General features: G+C 45.7%; 1 protein-coding gene across 1 annotated transcript in view; it reads left to right on the top strand.

Annotated features, from left to right (window-relative positions):
• Nucleotides 1–20992, top strand: part of TAF5 (TATA-box binding protein associated factor 5) — a 36375-nt gene that overhangs the window by 11766 nt on the left and 3617 nt on the right. Inside the window, exons 9-10 of the mRNA XM_073596122.1 lie at nucleotides 3112–3289; nucleotides 19519–19696. Of these exons, the coding sequence (XP_073452223.1) occupies nucleotides 3112–3289; nucleotides 19519–19696 (356 nt within the window). The remainder of the gene's footprint in view (nucleotides 1–3111; nucleotides 3290–19518; nucleotides 19697–20992) is intronic.

Raw genomic sequence — 20992 nt, 5'->3', positions numbered from 1 at the left:
TCTGTCAGTAAATGTTGTAAATTTTCTCCAGCACTAATGGGTGGCACTGATTGGTGGCACTGGTGGGCACTGATTGGTGCTTTAGTGTAATCGGGGCACTGATGATCAGTGCCCTGATTTATATGTCTTGTCCCCTGCGAGGAGATGCCGCTGATCGGCCCTCCTCGCCACACATAGTATGAGGCGATGAGAGCCGATTACTGGCACTTCCTGTATTTACATGTGACTGGCTGTGATTGGACACAGCTGATCACATTGTTAAAGAGCTGCGTGTTCCCAGAGGTACGCAGGAGCGGCAGTTCGAGTGCGCAGTCATAGGACGTCCCCCCAGAACGAGAGCCGCACCGTCCCTCCGTTATTTGATGGTGGGCGGGCGGCAACTGGTTAAAGAGCAAAGACACTACTAAATTTAAAATAAGTCCTTAAATCAATTGATCTGCTAGCGTAGGGTGGACAATAAACATTTAACCTGGGCCACCAACAATGGCAAGCTAGCTGCAATACAGATCTATACCCAATTTAAATAACACAATTTCAACATGCCAAATAGACAGAATATGTGGGAAAACGTAAATGGATAAATTGCCCTGCACACAGTAAATAATATAAAAACACAAGCAGTACAATACAATCACTATAATTTTGGGAGCAAAGAGGTTAGAAAAGACATTTAGGCCTCTTGCACACCGCAGCTTGAAAAAGCTCAGTACAACTTTTTTTACCGAGCTAAAATACAGCCCATTAATTGTAATGTACCTATGCATACAGGCCTGTAAACGCCTGTGTGCATAGGCACATTACAATTAATGGGCTGTATTTTAGCTCAGTAAAAAGTTATACTGAGCTTTTTCAAGCTGCGGTGTGCAAGAGGCCTTAGTCTATATCTCGCCAATGCAGTAAAAGGGAAAATGTATTATGGGCATAAATCGTTCCAGCAGCAAGAGTTCAGCGATATGTGGAGTGGTCATTGGGCAGCAGCCGTCTCAATCGTCCAGGCAGTGTATCAGCAAGAGTGTATGTGTGTTTCTGTGATCAAGAAAAGAATGTGTCTGTTTTATAGGAGTGGAGAATCTGGTATTATTATGAACTATATTTTTAATGTTACATATTGACGGTGATCTGGTGATTGCCTGCCTTCATAGCTCTTTGGTGCGCTGTCCATATATCGTGTACTTTGCTGGTTATAGGAAATTGAGACCTTTAGTAACTATAATGTGATTGTCATGTATTCATGGGATAAAACAAACTCCCCCCTTCTCCCCATCATAATATTTGTGCCAAAGTTCCTTTACAATAAGTTGGTAGGAATATCATGTCCTTTGATGGTGTCTACTGAAATATTTGTGGTTTAATATATGAAGTACTCCTACTGTTTTATGAGTTATTCCTTTTACAGATATTGGGAATTTCCCCTTGCAGTCCTCTGGCAGTTTCATAATTTTTTTTTTTCGGTGAATGTCTTCTGGCATACATTGATGCTTGTATATAGCATGTATAGTAATTTTAGGTGTGTGTATGTGTGTGTGTGTGTATATATATATATATATATATGTATATATATGTATGTATATATATGTGTATATATATATATATATGTATATATATATGTATGTATGTATATATATATATATATATATATATATATATATATATATATATATATATATTCGTATTTATCGGCGTATAACACGCACATTCATTTTAAGAGGGAAGTTTCAGGGAAAAAAAAAATTTTTAAATAAGGAACTTTGACGCAAAATAAGGGTCAGTGCCCATCTGCAGTCTCACCATTGCCATCAATACAGCCTGTTCAATGCCCATCTGCAGCCTCACAACTGCCATCAATGCAACCTCATCAGTCCACATCAGTGCAGCAGCCTCACCATTGCCATCAATGCAGCAGCCTCACCATTGCCATCAATGCAGCAGCCTCACCATTGCCATCAGTGCAGCCTGATCGACGCCCATCTGCAGCCTAGAGGGGACAAGGAGGCGGGCGGCCAAGGAGAGGGGACTTCCTTTTACAGAGGCCGCCAAGTAAACAGGAGATTCTCACTGTATGTAATCTAACAGCGCTCGTCCCGCCTCCCTCCCTGTCCCCTCCGAGACATCTAAAATTGAAGTATTGGCATATAACACGCACGTGCTATTTGCACCCAATTTTTAGGGTGAAAAAGTGAGTGTTATACGCCAATAAATACACTATATATATATATATATATATATATATATATATATATATATATATATATATATATATATATATATATATATTTCTCGTTTGTAGTTTCTGTTTTTAAACTAGGTTTTATTTGGTAAATAAGAGTGGCTACACCATTGTTTTGAACAGCTAAGTCAACACTGGATTTCTCTGGGACATATAGCTTCATCCTTGGAACAATGAGGGTGTACAATGAATATGTATTATTTTTGCACCTGGATAAAGGGGTTATTGTCGTGTGTTCTTATATAGTTTTTACAAACCGGAAAACAATCCCAGTTGTTATAGTAGATGATCTGTTCCCTTTCTAATCCAGGTAAACCTACGATCTGTCCTCTCACTAGACATATATGATATCTGGAAGTGAGTCAGGTCTTCTCTGGTTGAGGCCATGTGAAACCATTGTCCAGGCTTCTGCTCTGTACACAGGAGAGTTTTCATATTAATTTTCCCGCCTGTGGGGACAGTTCAAACAAAGTTCTCTTTTCTCTGGGGGAAAACCCATCTTGTCTTGAGTCTCACTGATTGTATTTTATAATTTTTTTTTTTTTATGTATCCATGCCCATGACCCTGCAGTCATTTCTTCCAGCAATGTCATCTTGCCATGAAAGTATATTTTCTGTGTCTGCGCAGTTGCACTATAGATTTCTATAGAAGTCAGAGGAACTGGAGCGCAGATGCAGCCACAGAATGTAAACAGTGTAGTGTGCTGCGATTTGAGTTTTACGTAAGTGTATCTGTGAAGGGTTTACATTAGGTCAAGGTGGGTTTGACATGCAGGGTAGATCTTTTTCTAAAAGTTCACTTTTGGGAAAGACACGGGCTTGCTTTGTATTTAAAATCTGTCAAATTTCCATGCACACCTGATTTTATTTTCCATGTCTTACAGTTTATGGGCAACAGACCATTATCAGCCTTTACGTATATTTGCTGGCCATCTTGCAGATGTTATAAGTACTCGTTTTCATCCTAATTCTAATTACGTAGCTACTGGCTCAACAGACAGAACAGTCAGATTATGGGATGTATTAAATGGGAACTGTGTGAGGATTTTCACTGGACACAAGGTAATGATTAGTGTGTTTTAACTTTATCTTCAGTACCTTTTTTAAGGTTACAATACATGGTGTGGAAAAATTATAGATTTAGAAAATGTTCAATATGTTAATGTATAAGATCAGTTACTTCACCCTGTCAATCGCTGCCTTTTATTGAGATCACATTACCATCATGCTGTGGGCATATTTATTTTGGCATTGTACGGCCAGTAACAACTGCGCCAGCTTTGTCAAGTAACCTCTGTAGGACAGTAGGGATTAGAATGAAGTAATTGTGGGGCACCGGTTTTTTGCTAGTGTCCTTGGGTGAAGAAACTGTCTGGAGAGGTTTTTTTTTTTTTTTTTAAAACGTTTTTTAAGTTTGTTTCATCTGAATCTATTAACATATGATTGCATGTTGCCTTGCACTAACTAGCACTTTCTGGATCTGTTACCCTCGGTGTGTACCTTGGTGACCACCACATCCAGATACCACTGTTTGGTGGCCTGAAATACTTGCTTCAGGCACTGGTTACTGCATTAGGGGCTTACTTTTGCAAATAGTGCAATGTGTGACGTTGGGTGCATTGTGTCATATGGGTCTAGGGCTATGGACCGTTTCTATTGTTCCCAGGCCGAGGAGACCCCTTTGGGGGTATGCTCACTGATGTGCGAAACCTGGACCTTAATAAGCCCAGTGTTGTAGACAAGGTAAGACCGGCTTGCTCTGTATATGGAATTCTATTCCTGGCTTTAAACAACGCTATCTGCAAGGCCTACCACACTATGCTGTTTCGTGGGCAGAGGATTTGGGTGTTCACTTTTATTGTGGTACCCCATACCATTTTGTCTCTAATGCTTCTCAGTGAGCAGTTATAACTGGCAGATTACCCTCCTATCTGGACTTCTGTCTCAGAGGGATAGGATAACGGAGTCTCGTCTTACAGATGTGTTTCCACCCAGAACACATGCAGTTCGTTGCTGCATCCTCCCATCTGCCATCTACAGAAACACAGCCACAGGAACTTTGTCAGCTCCTGGGATATAGTGGTACCTGAAGAGTGGGCAACAGAGGAACATGGAACTGCCAGCAGACCCACAAAAAACACAAGGGTTTAAAGAACCCAAACAAAATGCATAACCATTTAAAGCACCTTGACTGCAGTAGAGCTGCACCGTTAATCATTAAGAATCGCGATTCTTTTCCCTTCCTTAAAACAGCATTTCCCGATTCCATCTAACAAGTGCAGAGTTCTCTGCCAGCTGAAAAGAAGAAAAAAAATCAAGGCAGCCTGCCAAGTTTTATCACAACATGGTGGATAACTATAAACAAAGTAACAATTTGTTTTTAGATCAAAGGAATGAACTTCTGTCTGTAAATGAGGGAAGTTCAACCACTTAAAGACTAAACCTTTTTCTGACACTTGATACTTAAAAGTTAAAATCAATATTTAGGGCTCTTATACACACAGACATTGTTACAGCTGCGTTAGGAGCTTTTTTTACAGCTTAAAAAAGCCTCTCCGTGTTCAATGGACTCATACACACAGGCGTTTTTGAGTTGTAAGTGGCATAGGCGTTTTTAAGCTCCAAAAAATAACCCAGGACCAGCGTGTTCTGAGACTCCAGTGTTAGAGCTGTAAAAACACCAGATGCCGGTAAAAGCTGATAAACACGGTTTAACGCTATATACAGAGCGTTAAGCCTCATCGGGCGTTTCTCTGCCTCTATTCAAAATCATTGGTTCCCTATGGCAGCCCATTGATTTGAATAGAAGTCGTATCGTGCTGATCCGACTTGTGTGCTGAGGATCTTGAAGGGGAACCCCCTGCCAAAATGGGAAAAAAAATTGTTGTGGGGTTCCCCCCAGGACAATATCAGACCCTTGGTTTGGTATGGCTTATATGGGGAACCCTCAAGATCAATACCAGACCCTTATCCGAGCACGCAGCCTGGCAGGTCAGGAAAAGGAGGGGGACGAGCGCACGCCCCCTCCTGGACCATACCAGGCCACCATACCCTCAAAGTGGGGGAGTGGGTGCTTTGGGGCAGGGAGTGCCCTGCGCGTCCCCCCCCCCCCCCCCCCCCCACAGCACCTTGTCCCCATGTTTGAGGACAAGGGCCTCTTCCCGACAACCCTGGCCAGTGGTTGTTGGGGTCTTCGGGTGGGGACTTATCGGAATCTGGAAGCCCCCTTTAACAAGTGAGCCCCCAGGTACCCGCCCCCCCCCCCCCCACCCTAGGTGAATGAGTAATGGGGTACATTGTACCCCTACCCATTCACCCAAAGTGTCAAATGAAAACACTACACAGTTTTTTAAAGTAATTTATTAAATCGGCTCCAGCGTCTCTTCCGATTTTTCTTCCCCTTTCCGTCTCTTTTGGCGGTTTCTTCTCCCTCTTTTCTTCTACCTCTCCAGTTCTTCTCTCTCCGCTGTCTTCTCCCTCTTTTGCTGGGTCTTCTCCCTCTTTTGCTGGGTCTTCTCCCTCTCTTGCTGGGTCTTCTCCCTCTCTTGCTGGGTCTTCTCCCTCTCTTGCTGGGTCTTCTCCCTCTCTTGCTGGGTCTTCTCCCTCTCTTGCTGGGTCTTCTCCCTCTCTTGCTGGGTCTTCTCCCTCTCTTGCTGGGTCTTCTCCCTCTCTTGCTGGGTCTTCTCCCTCTCTTGCTGGGTCTTCTCCCTCTCTTGCTGGGTCTTCTCCCTCTCTTGCTGGGTCTTCTCCCTCTCTTGCTGGGTCTTCTCCCTCTCTTGCTGGGTCTTCTCCCTCTCTTGCTGGGTCTTCTCCCTCTGTTCTCCTGATGTTGACTCGACACAAACTCCCGGTGTAATTCTGGGTCCGCTGTGTGCCATGACTTATATTGGCATGGGACACCTGCTGATGTTGTCTGGAGGCCCCGCCCTTTGAGACACCGCCTGGGGCATGATGGGGCGGCGACATCACAAGGTGGTGGGCCTCCGGATGACGTCAGTGGGTGGCCTGCCCCATGCCAATACAAGTCATGGCACATGGCGGACCCAGCATTACACTGGGAGTTTGTGTCGAGTCAACATCGGAAGAGCAGAGGGGGAAGACATTGCTGGAGGAGGTAGAAAAGCTGGGAGATTGACCCCCTACCCGACTTGATAGGCTTTGGCTATCAAGTAAACTGACAGCCCTAACAACTTTGAAACAATGTAAGGCAATTTGCTTGTCATGTTTTGGGGCAGGACAGAGGGAAGGGAGGACAATGTGCTCATCGAGGTGAGAAGAGTAGACCACCTAACACTGGATATAAATTATACACCCCCCCCCCCCTGTTAAAATGTAAGGTTTTTGTGATGTAAACAAATGAGACTGATCATTTCAGAACTTTTGCCACCTTTTTAACGTGACCTATAAACCGTGGATCAAACTAAAATCTTTAAGGTGGAGGAAAGTAAAAATAAAATACGGTTGCATAAATGTGCACACCCTTAAACTAATACTTTGTTGCAGCACCTTTTTGATTTTATTTTATTACAGCACTGTCTTTTTAGGTATGAGTCTATCAGCATGGCGCATCTTGACTTGGCAATATTTGCCCACTCTTCTTTGCAAAAACACTCCTAAATCTGTCAGATTGCGAGGGCATCTCCTGTGCACAGCCCTCTTCAGATCACCCCAAAGATTTTCAATCAGATTCAGGTTTGGGCTCTGGCTGGGCTATTCCAAAGCCTTTAATCTTTTTCTGGTGAAGACATTCCTTTGATTTTAGATGTATGCTTTGGGTCATTGTCATGCTGAAAGATGAAGTTCCTCTTCATGCTCAGCTTTCTAGCAGAAGCCTGAAGGTTTTGTGCTAATAACTGGTATTTGTAACTGTTCATAATTCCCTCCACCTTGACTAAGGCCCCTGTTCCAGCTGAAGAAAAAGGGCCCCAAAGTATGATGCTGCAACCACCATGCTTCACGGTGGGTATGGTGTTTTTTGTGATGTGCAGTGTTTTTGTGCCAAACACATCTTTTGCAATTATGGCTAAAAAGGTCAACCTTGGTTTTATCAGACCATAATACATTTTCTCTAGACGTTTGTCTAGAACAGCACTAGGGAGAAGGGATCCACCTCCAGAGGCAGGAAACGCAAAGGGTTAAATCCATAAATGGTGGCTCCCGTCTCTCTTCCCCAGTCTGTGTTTCCTCCACTGGAGGAGGCTGGATGGAGCTCTTGTTTTCTACTCAGAACCTAGGCCTGCCTAGGGGAAGGGTGGCGGAGGTCTGCAGGTATGGTGGATCATGGGTCCCCTAGTCAGGCGGAAAGCAGGCTGGAGACCGGCACTTTTTCCTCCAGATCAGCCTGGGGAGGGCTGGACGCTTCCTGCGTGGGATTCGCAGCGGGGGGGGGGGGGGAGTGGATTCCTCTGCTGGCCGGATGGGGGTACGGGACATAGGCCTCGAGTTCCTCCTCCTTACTTTGGAAAGCATGGAGGAAGGTGGGGAGTTCACACATCACTGCCAGGTGTTGCGAGGAGCGTTGGCGCTGGATCCATGGCGGTTCATTAAAACCCAGCCACAGCAGCTGGTGCTGTCCTGGATCCACCGACAGGTGCAATGCTTCAGGATGACATGGACCCAGCAGAGTGGCAGTGGTGCCAGCTCAGGTGGGTGGACACACGGGTGGTTTGGGCTACAGGGCTGGGGGGGGGGGTTTGGACTCGGTGCCTGTCGCTCTTTGTCCCCCCCTTCCCACTTTTATTTGAGTGTTGCCGGATCCGGGCTAGAGTGCCTTGTGAATCTGGGCACGGCTGGTGGGGGTGCACGTAGGTTCTGAAATTCTTTTTCTTTTTTTTTTTTTTTTTTTTTTTTTTTTTTTCAGAAACCTGACATTTTTAACAAAGGTGTGTAGACTTTTTATATCCATTGTACTGTGTATATATAAGATTTTGGACTAACCACCTTGAACATGTGCAAAACTAGAAAAAGCTCTTTACAAGACACAGCTGCTAACCAAGATATACTCCACAGAGCCCGGCACTGGAGTTGGAAAATTCCTGTCTTTCGTTAACTTGGACAGTAATCACAACAAATACTAGCCTGTTGGGCTGGTATCAGGGTGGCCATGGTCCAGGGAACTTGATCAGTTAGGGAATCCTGACTTCTGTTCCATATCGTGGAGCTATTACCCCCTTTCAGAACTGGATGAATTTCCTTCTGACTGCCAACAACGCCATGGCTTACATCAACCACCAGGGTGGCACCAGAAGTTGTGCAGCTGCATAGGGTAGAAAGTCACATTCACGCCTTGTATTCTTTGAGTGTGGAAAATTGGAAGTGGAACTTTCTCAGCCATCAGTGGCTGGTCTCAGGGGAATGGGCCTTTTTTACCCAGAGGCGTTTCAGGACATTTATCAAACAGGGGACACTAGTGGTATATCTCCTAATCTTCCCCATTCAACCACAACCTGGAAATATCTGGCTAAGGTATTTGAGGGCCTTTGCAGTAGATGCACTGGAACAGGTTTCTCCCTGATATATGCCTTTTCCTCCCTTGAAGATTCTTTCTCACCTGTCAGATCCAGGCTATTCTTCCTCCCCCTTTTTTTTTTTTTTTTGGTGAAATTTCAAAGGTATATAAAATATTGCCGCATAAAAAAATCAAAAAAACAAAAATAACAGTACTATAGTAGCCTCTTGGGCTATTTTTAGCTGCTTGTCACTTACTGGTGCTGGACATTCTCTAGTAGCGCCATGCGACTTGAACGTCATTCTTTCAACTCTACATGCTCCTCCTTTTGAGCCCATCAGCGATTTATCTCCTGGTCTCACCTCACCCATAAGGTGGGTTTCTGATCGCTATTGCTTCTGTTAGTAGGGTGTCAGATGTTGACAGATATGGGTTTTTTTCTGGCCGATGCCGATATTTAGAAATCGCGGCGGCCGATATGATGCCAATTTTTTTGGGCCGATGTTAAGATGTTATGTTAAGCCGATTTTTTTTTTTATTTTTTTTTTTCTCTTCTACTCATAAAATCTAATAGTTGGACCCCTTTCACAATGGGGCGTTTTTCAGGCGCTTTTGGGCTAAAAATAGTGCCTGTAAAGTGCCTGCAAAACGGCTCCCCTGCAGTCTCAGTGTGAAAGCCCGAGTGCTTTCACACTGAGGCGATCCGCTGGCAGGATGTTAAAAAAAAAAAAGTCCTGCAAGCAGCTTTGGCAGTGGCGCTTCACGGGCGCCTTCAACCCCTTCCTCAGGCGCTAGCTGGGTTATAAGCGTCCCGCTAGCAGCCAAATAGCACCGCTAAAATGACGGTAAAGCCGCCGCTAAAACTAGCAGCGTTTTACCGTCAACGCCTGCCCGCTCCAGTGTGAAAGCAGCCTTAAGTAATAAGTGATACAGAAAATTTCTTACATTTAAACAGGTAATCAAAACTTTTGGATGAAAAAAAATGAGCTAACTTTACTGCTTAGTTTTTTTTTTTTTTGTTTTTTTTTATTCATTAGTGTATTTTTCCCAAAAATAATTGCGTTTGAAAGACCGCTGCGCAAATACCGTGTGACATAAAATATTGCAGCACCAGCTATTTTATTCCCTAGGGTCTCTGCTAAGAAAATATATATAATGTTTGGGGGTTCTAAGTGATTTTCTAGCAGAAAATACAGGATTTTTACTTGTAAACAACAAATGTCAGAAAAGATTTAGTCTTTAAATGGTTAACGACTGCACTCCTTGGATGTAGTCCGAGCAGTCAGTTTGTCTAGATCTGTGGAGATCAGAGTATCAGATTCCTTTTTTGTTTTACCAGGGCTCCTCCCTTTAGGGTGAGAGCTCATTCTACCAGGGTTGTAAGAACCTCCCTGGGCTTTTAGCCATCAGGTATCTGTGGCTCAGATTTCTAAGGCTGCTACCTGGTCTTCAGTGCATACATTCACAAAATTTTAGCAAGTGAATGTTTGAGCAGCCGAGGATTCAGCTTATGACCGCAGTGTATTCCGTGCTGCCGTATAGGTCTGATGGCTATTTGTTTTGGCAGGGTGTCTCCCTCCCCTCAAGGCTATTGCTCTGGGACATCCCAGTAAGTAAGGAATGGCCTCGCTCTGTGTCCCCTGATGTTTGATAAAGAAAATAGGATTTTCTTAATCGTACATCACGGGACACAGAGCCATAGTAATTACTATGTGGGTTATAGGCCACCTTCAGGTGATGGACACTGGCACACCCTATATAACCCCTCCCACCACTGGGAGTACCTCAGTTTTTTCGCCAGTGTCTAAGGTATTGGTCACGAGTAAAGATGTGCTGAGCTCCACTGGAGCCATCCTTGCTGGGGCTAGCTATGCAGCTGGATCCATTCAAAGTGTCTCTTTAGGCCGAATTAACTGGTACCCAGGCCTCGTGGCAGAAGAAACGAGGTTTAGCCCGTACCACTTCTCTTTCTAGAGAGCTGGATCCAGTGCTTTTGGTTTTTTCAGCCATAAGTCTTTTCTGGCGGGGTGCTGTTACGGGTCCAGGAGTGCAGATCCCCCAATAAAAAGGGGCCCCAATTTATGAAGGTTTTTTAAACGGAGCCCACCGTGAGGGGTGAAGATTGGGTATGTTGGTTTTACCACAGAAAACCCTGCAGCGGGAAAGGTAAGTGGAGATTTCTAAGGAATTTTTAAGTTTCTTATGAATTGTCTCCTTTTAAAAAGTAAATGTCATGCCTAAAAATCAACACTGGGGGCTGTATAGAGCAGCACGTACCTTGTCATGCTTCCTCAAAGATCACGCTGTCTCAGCAGAAGCTGCAGATTCCCTACGGCGAGCAACCCAGCCCTCCGGTAAGATTGGGGGGGTTTTCTTACAAAAAAAAAAAAAAAACAGCTCTGCAGCCCCTGTCTACATTACCGAAGGTTTTTTTCCTCAACCATATTAGGATTGGAGCAGAGGTTAGTGGCTTTAATCACATCCCAGAGTGGGACTAAGCGCGATAGTTCCCCTTCTGTTACCCAGGACCCTCAAACTGAGGAACCGGGAGCGGGAGATTAATTTTTCTTAGGGGACTGGGAAGAGGCTGATGACTCCTCTTCTGAGGGGTCAAATGCGGAAGGATCAGGTTCACAATCAAAGATTTGATGGTACAATCTTTTACTGAATTGGTTCGCTCCACAATTATGCTACCCTTAACTGAGTCGGTTGATAAACCTACTTCTGGTTTGGGTTCGCTAAAGCCTCCCCAAGCTGCGCATGCCTTTCCTATCCATTTTTATCCTCCTAAAAAGTTTTCAACACTTTATCCAATGGAGGAAAAGCTTAATAAAAAATGGGAGATACCAGCAATTGACGCTGCTATTATCCTCTGTGAATAAAAGTTTGACTTGTCTGGTAGACAATGCTCAAATGCTTAGGGATCCAACAGATAAGTTGTAATTCCTATTAAACACTTTTCCTTGTATATACTGCTTGCATGAAAGTAATGTCAGATGCGATATTATTTTTGGTGCCTGTTGCACTTGGTACTTGATTATGTATCCTTTTGTTATGCTCAAACGCTTTTCTGATAAAAAAAAAAAAAAAAAAAAAAAAAACACTCTGGCAGGTTCAGTAACTCAGCCTGCGCTGGCAGAAATTGGTGTATGTCAATCCTTGAGAGACCAGTTTAACCACTTCCCGCCCGCCCTATAGCGGATTGACGTCCGGGAAGTGGTTCTGTTATCCTGACTAGACGTCATATGACGGGGACGCGCATCGCGGCGATCGGTGGAGCTCCATCGCTCCACCGATCTTGGTAAAGAGCCTCCGGCGGAGGCTCTTTACCACGTGATCAGCCGTGTCCAATCACGGCTGATCACGCTGTCAATAGGAAGAGCCGTTGATCGGCTCTTCCTCACTCGCGTCTGACAGACGCGAGTAGAGGAGAGCCGATTGGCGGCTCTCCTGGCAGGGGGGGGCCAGCCCCCCCGCAGATCACCACACTGGACCACCAGGGATCGCCACTAGGACCACCAGGGAAGGGGCAACATGTGGATGGCCAGGTATGTACCCCATGGCCATCCACATGTGCCCAGTGTGCCAATCAGTGACCACAAATGGGCACTGATTGGCACCATTATGTTGCAGTGATGCCCAGCAATGCCACCCTTAGGGGCATCACTGCAAACAAGCAGTGCCATCAGTGCCACCCATCAGTGTCCATTCATGCCACCTGTCAGTGCCCATCCGTGCCAACTATCAGTGCCACCCATAAGTAACCATCAATGCCACCTATGAGTGCCCGTCAGTGCCACCTATCGGTGCCCGTCAGTGCCACCTATCGGTGCCCGTCAGTGCCACCTATCGGTGCCCGTCAGTGCCACCTATCGGTGCCCGTCAGTGCCACCTATCGGTGCCCGTCAGTGCCACCTATCGGTGCCCGTCAGTGCCACCTGTCAGTGCCCGTCAGTCCAGCCGTGTCAGTGCCCGTCAGTCCAGCCGTGTCAGTGCCCGTCAGTCCAGCCGTGTCAGTGCCCGTCAGTCCAGCCGTGTCAGTGCCCGTCAGTCCAGCCGTGTCAGTGCCCGTCAGTCCAGCCGTGTCAGTGCCCGTCAGTCCAGCCGTGTCAGTGCCCGTCAGTCCAGCCGTGTCAGTGCCCGTCAGTCCAGCCGTGTCAGTGCCCGTCAGTCCAGCCGTGTCAGTGCCCGTCAGTCCAGCCGTGTCAGTGCCCGTCAGTCCAGCCGTGTCAGTGCCCGTCAGTCCAGCCGTGTCAGTGCCCGTCAGTCCAGCCGTGTCAGTGCCCGTCAGTCCAGCCGTGTCAGTGCCCGTCAGTCCAGCCGTGTCAGTGCCCGTCAGTGCAGCCGTATCAGTGCCCGTCAGTGCAGCCGTATCAGTGCCCGTCAGTGCAGCCGTATCAGTGCCCGTCAGTGCAGCCATATCAGTGCCCGTCAGTGCAGCCATATCAGTGCCCGTCAGTGCAGCCATATCAGTGCCCGTCAGTGCAGCCATATCAGTGCCCGTCAGTGCAGCCATATCAGTGCCCGTCAGTGCAGCCATATCAGTGCCCGTCAGTGCAGCCATATCAGTGCCCGTCAGTGCAGCCATATCAGTGCCCGTCAGTGCAGCCATATCAGTGCCCGTCAGTGCAGCCATATCAGTGCCCGTCAGTGCAGCCATATCAGTGCCCGTCAGTGCAGCCATATCAGTGCCCGTCAGTGCAGCCATATCAGTGCCCGTCAGTGCAGCCATATCAGTGCCCGTCAGTGCAGCCATATCAGTGCCCGTCAGTGCAGCCATATCAGTGCCCGTCAGTGCAGCCATATCAGTGCCCGTCAGTGCAGCCATATCAGTGCCCGTCAGTGCAGCCATATCAGTGCCCGTCAGTGCAGCCATATCAGTGCCCGTCAGTGCAGCCATATCAGTGCCCGTCATTGAAGAAGAAAACGTACTTATTTACAAAAAGTTTTAACAGAAACAAAGAAAAACTTGTTTTTTTTCAAAATTTTCGGTCTTTTTTTATTTGTTGCGCAAAAAATAAAAACCGCAGAGGTGATCAAATACCACCAAAAGAAAGCTCTATTTGTGGGAACAAAATGATAAAAAATTTGTTTGGGTACAGTGTAGCATGACTGCGCAATCGTCATTCAAATTGCGACAGCGCTGAAAGCTGAAAATTGGTCTGGGCGGGAAGGTGTCTAAGTGCCTGGTATTGAAGTGGTTAAACAGGTGCTCATGATTATTCCTGATCAGCAGGCCCAAGACTCTGAGAGATTCTATTCTACAGGCCTCGCGCTGGGGCTGGTGCATATGCGTAGAATACTGTGGTTAAAAAATTGGTCAGCCGAAGCACCCTGCAAAAAGCTCCTGGCTAGTTTTCCTTTTCGCAGTGAACGGCTGTCTGGGGATGATCTGGATAAGTACATCCAAAGAATTTTATAATGGGAAAAGTACCCTTTTGCCAGTTAGGAAAAGGAGTAAGCGTATTTCATTTAAATGAGTCGCTTCTCCAGTGCCAGGAGCATTGGCCTCCAGGCAGTCTCAACGGCCTCCACCATCAAATTCAAGAGGTAAACCTCAGGGTCAAGCCCAGGGACAAAAGTCCTGGGGAAGGAAACCTACAAAACAAAATACTGAAGCCCCCTTATGAAAGGGCGCCCCTGCTCGCTCGAGTTGGGGGAAGACTTCTGCAGTTCTCAAGGGTCTGGCAGGAAGAGTGTCAAGACAAATGGGTGGCTTCCTCAATTACTCTAGTGTACAAACTAGAGTTCCAAGAGTCCCCGTCTCTTCTGATCAAACGTTCCCAGGGATCCAGAGAAAAAGTCTCTTTCAAGCAGTGGACCATCTTTTGTCTCAAAAGGTGATATCGGTGATCCCCATGGAAGAGCAGGGATTGGGGTTTTATTCAAGCCTTTTCACGGTACCAAAACCAAATGGAGATGTCAGACTCATTCAGTAGTTTCCATCCTACAAGGTGGAGAACTTCGGGTGTCAATCGACATCAAGGATGCATACCTCCCATTTGCCGATTTTTTTTTTTTTTTTTTTTTTTTTTTTTTTTTTTTAAACTTCTAAAATCCCCCCCCCCCCCCCCCCGCTCCTCCCCTAGCCAGATTAAGGGCTCAAGGTATAATGATTATAGCTTACCTAGACAACCTGCTCTTAATAGACTGGTCGGTAGCCCGCTTAGACCAAAGCTTGGTCACCACAGTCAACTACCTTGAATACCTAGAGAAATCTTCCTTAAAACCATCAAGGAGATTGGAATATTTGGGTCTGATCATAGATACAGCCCAGAAGAGGGTATTCTTACCCCAGGCGAAGATCAGTGCCATAAGGGAGCTGATTCAGGTAGTCAAGGCAAAGAAAAATCCTTCTATTCGGCTTTGCATGAGGTTGTTGAGAAAGATGGTGGCTTCATTCGAGGCCATTCTTTATGCTCAGTTTCACTCAAGACTTCTTCAAAACAGTATCCTATCGGCTTGGAACAAGAGGGTCCAATCTCTAGATTTCCCAATGTGCTTGTCTCCAAAGGTGCGCCAGAGCCTCAGTTGGTTGATAACCAAGAATCTGCAGAAGGGAAAATCCTTCCTACCACTTACCTGGAAGGTGGTAACAGATGCCAGCCTTTCGGGTTGGGGAGCAGTCCTGGAAGAGGTGACTGTCCAAGGGAAATGGTCCAGATCAGACATGACCTTGCCCATCAATATTCTAGAGATTCGGGCAGCGCACTTGGCCCTGAGGGCCTGGACGTTCAGATTATGGAATTGTCCTGTCCGAATCCAATCCGACAATGCCACAGCAGTGGCCTATATCAATCACCAAGGGGGCACGAGAAGTCGTGCGGCCCAGAGAGGTGAATCAAATTCTAACTTGAGCAGAAAACGATGTACCTTGCCTGACGGCAGTCTTCATTCCAGGAATAGAGAAATGACAGGCGGACTACTTGAGTCACCAGCAGTTCCCGGGAGAATGGTCTCTTCACCCCGATATCTTCCTGACAATATGTCAAAGATGGTGGATTCCGGACATAGATCTGTTTGTGTCCAGGTTCAACAAAAAGATCAACACCTTTGTGTCAAGAACAAAAGACCCGCTAGCTTGCGGAACAGATGCCTTGGTATTCCCGTGGAATCGTTTTTTGCTGATTTATGCATTCCTTCCTGTTCTGCTGCTTCCATGACTTTGCAGGATCAAGCAGGAAGGGAAGTCTGTGATTCTTGTGGGCCAGGAGATCTTGGTTTGCAGAGTTTATAAAGATGGCGGTAGGCCACCCATGGACCCTACCACCACATCCAGACCTTCTCTTGCAAGGTCCGGTATTCCATCCTACCTTACAAACGCTAAATTTAACGGTTTGGCTATTGAGACTCTCATTCTGAAGAAGCGTGGGCTGTCAGATTCAGTGGTATCTACCTTGGTTAATGCAAGCAAGCCGGCCTCCAGAATCATATTCTAGAGTCTGGAAGGCATACAGTGGGAACGGAAAGTATTCAGATCCCCCCACAGCACCCTATATTGACAGAAAAACACAGAATTGTTGAAATATCACATGGTCCTAAGTATTCAGACCCTTTGCTCAGTATTTAGTAGAAGCACCCTTTTGATCTAACACAGCCATGAGTCTTTTTGGGAAGGATGCAACAAGTTTTTCACACCTGGATTTGGGGATCCGATCCTCTGCCATTCCTCCTTGCAGATCCTCTCCAGTTCTGTCAGGTTGGATGGTAAACGTTGGTGGACAGCCATTTTTAGGGGTCTCCAGAGATGCTCAATTGGGTTTGTCAGGGCTCTGGCTGGGCCATTCAAGAACAGTCACGGAGTTGTTGTGAAGCCACTCCTTTGTTATTTTAGCTGTGTGATTAGGGCAGGGGTCTCCAAACTATGGCCCTCCAGTTGTTCAGGAACTACAATTCCCATCATGCCTGGGAATGTCAGAGTTTTACAATGCCTCATGTGAGGTGTAGTTCCGCAACAACTGGAGGGCCATAGTTTGGAGAACCCTGGCTTGGGGTCATTGTCTTGTTGGAAGGTAAACCTTCGGCCCAGTCTGAGGTCCTGAGCACTCTGGAGAAGGTTTTCGTCCAGGATATCCCTGTACTTGGCCGCATTCATCTTTACCTCGATTGCAACCAGTCGTCCTGTCCCTGCAGCTGAAAAACAACCCCACAGCATGATGCTGCCACCACCATGCTTCACTGTTGGGACTGTATTTGACAGGTGATGAGCAGTGCCTGGTTTTCTCCACACATACCGCTTAGAATTAAGGCCAAAAAGTTCTATCTTGGTCTCGTCAGACCAGAGAATGTTATTTCTCACCATCTTGGAGTCCTTCAGCGTTTTTTTTTTTTTTTAAGCAAACTCCATGCGGGCTTTCATGTGTCTTGCACTGAGGAGAGGCTTTTGTCAGGCCACTCTGCCATAAAGCCCCGACTGGTGGAGGGCTGCAGTGATGGTTGACTTTCTACAACTTTCTCCCGACTGCATCTCTGGAGCTCAGCCACAGTGATCTTTGGATTCTTCTTTACCTCTCTCACCAAGTCTCTTCTCCCCCCGATAGCTCAGTTTGGCCAGATGGCCAGCTCTAGTAGGAAGGGTTCTGGTCATCCCAAATGCCTTCCATTTAAGGATTATGGAGGCCCCTGTGCTCTTAGGAACCTTAAGTGCAGCAGAATTTTTTTTTTGTAGCCTTGGCCAGATCTGTGCCTTGCCACAATTCTGTCTCTGAGCTCCTCAGGCAGTTCCTTTTGACCTCATGATTCTCATTTGCTCTGACATGCACTGTGAGTTGTGAGGTCTTTTATATAGACAGGTGTGTGGCTTTCCTAATCAAGTCCAATCAGTATATTCAAACACAGCTGGACTCAAATGAAGGTGTAGAACCATCTCAAGGATGATCAGAAGAAATGGACAGCACGTAACTTAAATATGAGTGTCACAGCAAAGGGTCTGAATACTTAGGACCATGTGATATTTCAGTTTTGCTTTTTTAATCTGCAAAAATGTCAACAATTCTGTGTTTATGTTAATATGTGATGATGTGTGTACATGAATGAGGAAAAAAAATGAACTTAAATGATTTTAGCAAATGGCTGCAATATAACAAAGTGAAAAATGTAAGGGGGTCTGAATACTTTCCATCCCCACTGTATGTCTCCTGGTGTGAATCCAAGGGTTGGCACCCCAGGAAGTATGTCATAGGTAAAATCCTTGCTTTCTACAAATGGGGTTAGAAATGAAGTTGGCCTTGAGTACTATCAAAGGCCAGGTCTCGGGCCTCACCAGTATTTCAGCGACCACTTGCTTTCAAGAGCAGTCAAAGTCTACTTGAAGGCGACTGCTCATATTTGAAAAACGTAAGTTTTGTTTGTATTTCCTGAAGGTCCTACAAGAGGACAGGCAGCATCGAAATATACTATTTTCAAATGGATTTGACAAGTAATTGTTCAAGCTTATGGTTAAAGAGGAAGATTTCACCTTTTCAAATCAAAGCGCACTCCATAAGGGCTGCTAGTGCTTCAGGGGAAGTGCATCACCAAGCCTCCACCGCAAATCTGCAAGGCTGCAACTTGGTCTTCAGTCCATACATTTACCAGATTCTATCAGGTAGATGTAAAAAGTCATGAGGATATCTCCTTTGGGAGCAGTGGGCTGCAGTATAAGTTCTCTGATCTCATGGTGCCCTAACTTTTGTTGTCTCCCTCCCTCCAGTTGGCATTGCTCTGGGACATCCCACATAGTAATTACTAAGGCTCTGTGTCCTGTGATGTATGATTAAGAAAATAGGATTTTTATAACAGCTTACCTGTAAAATCCTTTCCTTTTCTTTGAAGTATATCATGGGACGCAGAGGTCCCTCCCTTCTTTCTGGCATACACATGCATTGCTTTGCTACAAAAACTCCCAGTAGTGGGAGGGGTTATATAGGGAGTGGACTTCCTGTCTTAGGGTGTGCCAGTGTCCATCACCTGAAGGTGGCCTATAACCCACATAGTAATTACTATGGCTCTGTGTCCCGTGATGTACTTCAAAGAAAAGGATTTTACAGGTAAGCTGTAAATCCAATTTTTTTTTTTTTTTTTTTTTTTTCCATACTTGCCTGTAAAATCCTTTTTTCTTTGAGTACACCACGGGACACAGATGTCCCTCCCCCTCTTTCTGAAATCTGCCCGTCCTCTACTGTCTGCCAAGAAATTGATTTTACTTTCAAGTCAAAGTCCCATTCTTGCTGTACCTGCTGAAAATGTTCTTAACCTGAAACGTTAAAGGAGTTGAGTTGTAAAGACAGGTTTTTTTATTTATTTATTTTATTACAATGCATTAAAAAAAAAGCACCTTCTGTGTGTAGCGCCCCCCGCCTACCTGAGCGCCTTCTCTCTCCAGCGATGTCCACAATCCCCTCAGCCATCCAGTACACTCCTCCTGATTGGCTGAGACAGAGCAGCGGCGCCATTGGCTCCCGTGGCTGTCATTCAATTGGGAGAGAGGGCCAGGTCGGGGCTCTGTGTCTGAATGGATACACGGAGCTGTTACTTGGCTTGGGTGCACCCCTGTAGCAAGCTGCTGGCTGAGGGGCACTCAGAGGGAGGGCCTGGGAGCAGCAAAAAGGGACCCGAGAAGAGGAGGATCCTGGCTGCTCTGTGCAAAACCAACTGCACAGATGACTTAAATAAACAAGCCTTTACACTTTAAAGCTAGTTCTGTGATCACATCTAGAGACTGTTAAGCTGCCATATATTACCTTTTTATTTTCTCCTGGGTTAGACACCCATTTAAAAACTTTGTTTCATATATAGACCTACTGAGCTCTGAACAGCTGAGTATTGTTTTTTTTGATCTTATAAACTTTTTTTTTCTTTGCAGGGACCAATTCATTCATTGACTTTTACTCCAAATGGAAAATTTCTGGCTAGTGGGGGCACAGACGGCAGAGTCTTGCTTTGGGATATTGGCCACGGTTTGATGGTTGGAGACTTAAAAGGTCACACTAACACAATCTATGCACTAAAGTTTAGCCGAGATGGAGAGATTTTAGCATCAGGTATGTTGCATAATATTACAAAGTGGATTTTTTTTTAGTACACAGGCAGCTGTAGCATGGAAAAAAAAAAGTCTAGCACACTTTTTTTAATAGTGGCGGGTCACTACTGTATTCAGACAGCTGTCTGAATACAATAGCCAAGAAAAGGTGCCTTGATTCTTTTATCGGTCACCCAGGGAGATTTGATTGAATGTTGGCAGCTCTACCACAAAGTAACACCCCACACACCCCCACAGTGGCCTCCTGTGAGATATTTTAGGGGTCCATCACTGAGCTGATACAGTTGAGACAAAAGGAAGAGAGACAACTTCTTTCTAGTGCCAAAGAATCCCCCTTCATAAGGACTTGGGTGAAAGATAGGGAAAGCTTTCCTAAAGTTCTCTAATTATAAAGGCTCATGGAAAGTATTCTATGTCAAATAAGGAGCATTATTTGTTGACATGTGCTGTTGCTTTCTTTATTATATATTGTTTTGATACTCATGCAGATTTTTAAAGTGTAAACTCACATTGGCCATTTTGTTTCAACCTTTATAGATTCCATAAGTACATGCCAATGTCTCATTTTAAAACCCCGTTCCTGGTTTCCTTTAGACCCCTTTCACAATGGGGTGCTTTGCAGGCGCTAAAAATAGTGCCTGCAAAGCACCCTGAAACAGCCGCTGCAGTCTCCCAATGTGAAAGCCCCGAGGGCTTTCACTGTGTAGCAGTGCCCTGGCAAGGCGCTGAAAAAAAGTCCTGCTAGCTGCATCTTTGGAGCGCTGTATACACCGCTCCTGCCCATTGAAATCAGTGGGGCAGCGCGGCTATACCCCCGGCATAACGCTGCTGTGCTTTTTGGGAGGTTTTGACCCTTTTTTGGCTGCTAGCGGGGGGTTAAAACTGCTCCGCTAGTGCCCAAAAAGCGCAGCTAAACCGATGGTAAAGTGGTGCTAAAAATAGCAGCGTTTTACTGCCCCAGTGTGAAAGGGGCCTTACGTATGTAGTTGGAGTGGGGCATGCTACTTCACAGAAAATGCTGATCTCTTAATCCCTCTTTATGTTGCAGTTTACCAGATAGGCTGGATGAATGCTACAAGTGTGTGCCCCCTCCTCTCTGGCAGGGGTTGCTTCCCCATATTATGACTGCGCATGTGCAGTACATTGTAACTACAACTATGTAGGGGTTCCTTGAACTAATAGGCACTGTATAACATTGTAGATGGTTTAGGATAGGAGCAGAACTGCTTTACCATCAACTTCGATGTAGTGAGTGCAGGAAACTATACTTATGTTACTTGTTTTAATTAATTTTGGT

Source organism: Aquarana catesbeiana, linkage group LG08 (genome assembly GCF_042186555.1).
Source record: "Aquarana catesbeiana isolate 2022-GZ linkage group LG08, ASM4218655v1, whole genome shotgun sequence".
Lineage (NCBI taxonomy): Eukaryota > Metazoa > Chordata > Amphibia > Anura > Ranidae > Aquarana > Aquarana catesbeiana.
This window is presented reverse-complemented; position numbering and strand designations above follow the sequence as displayed.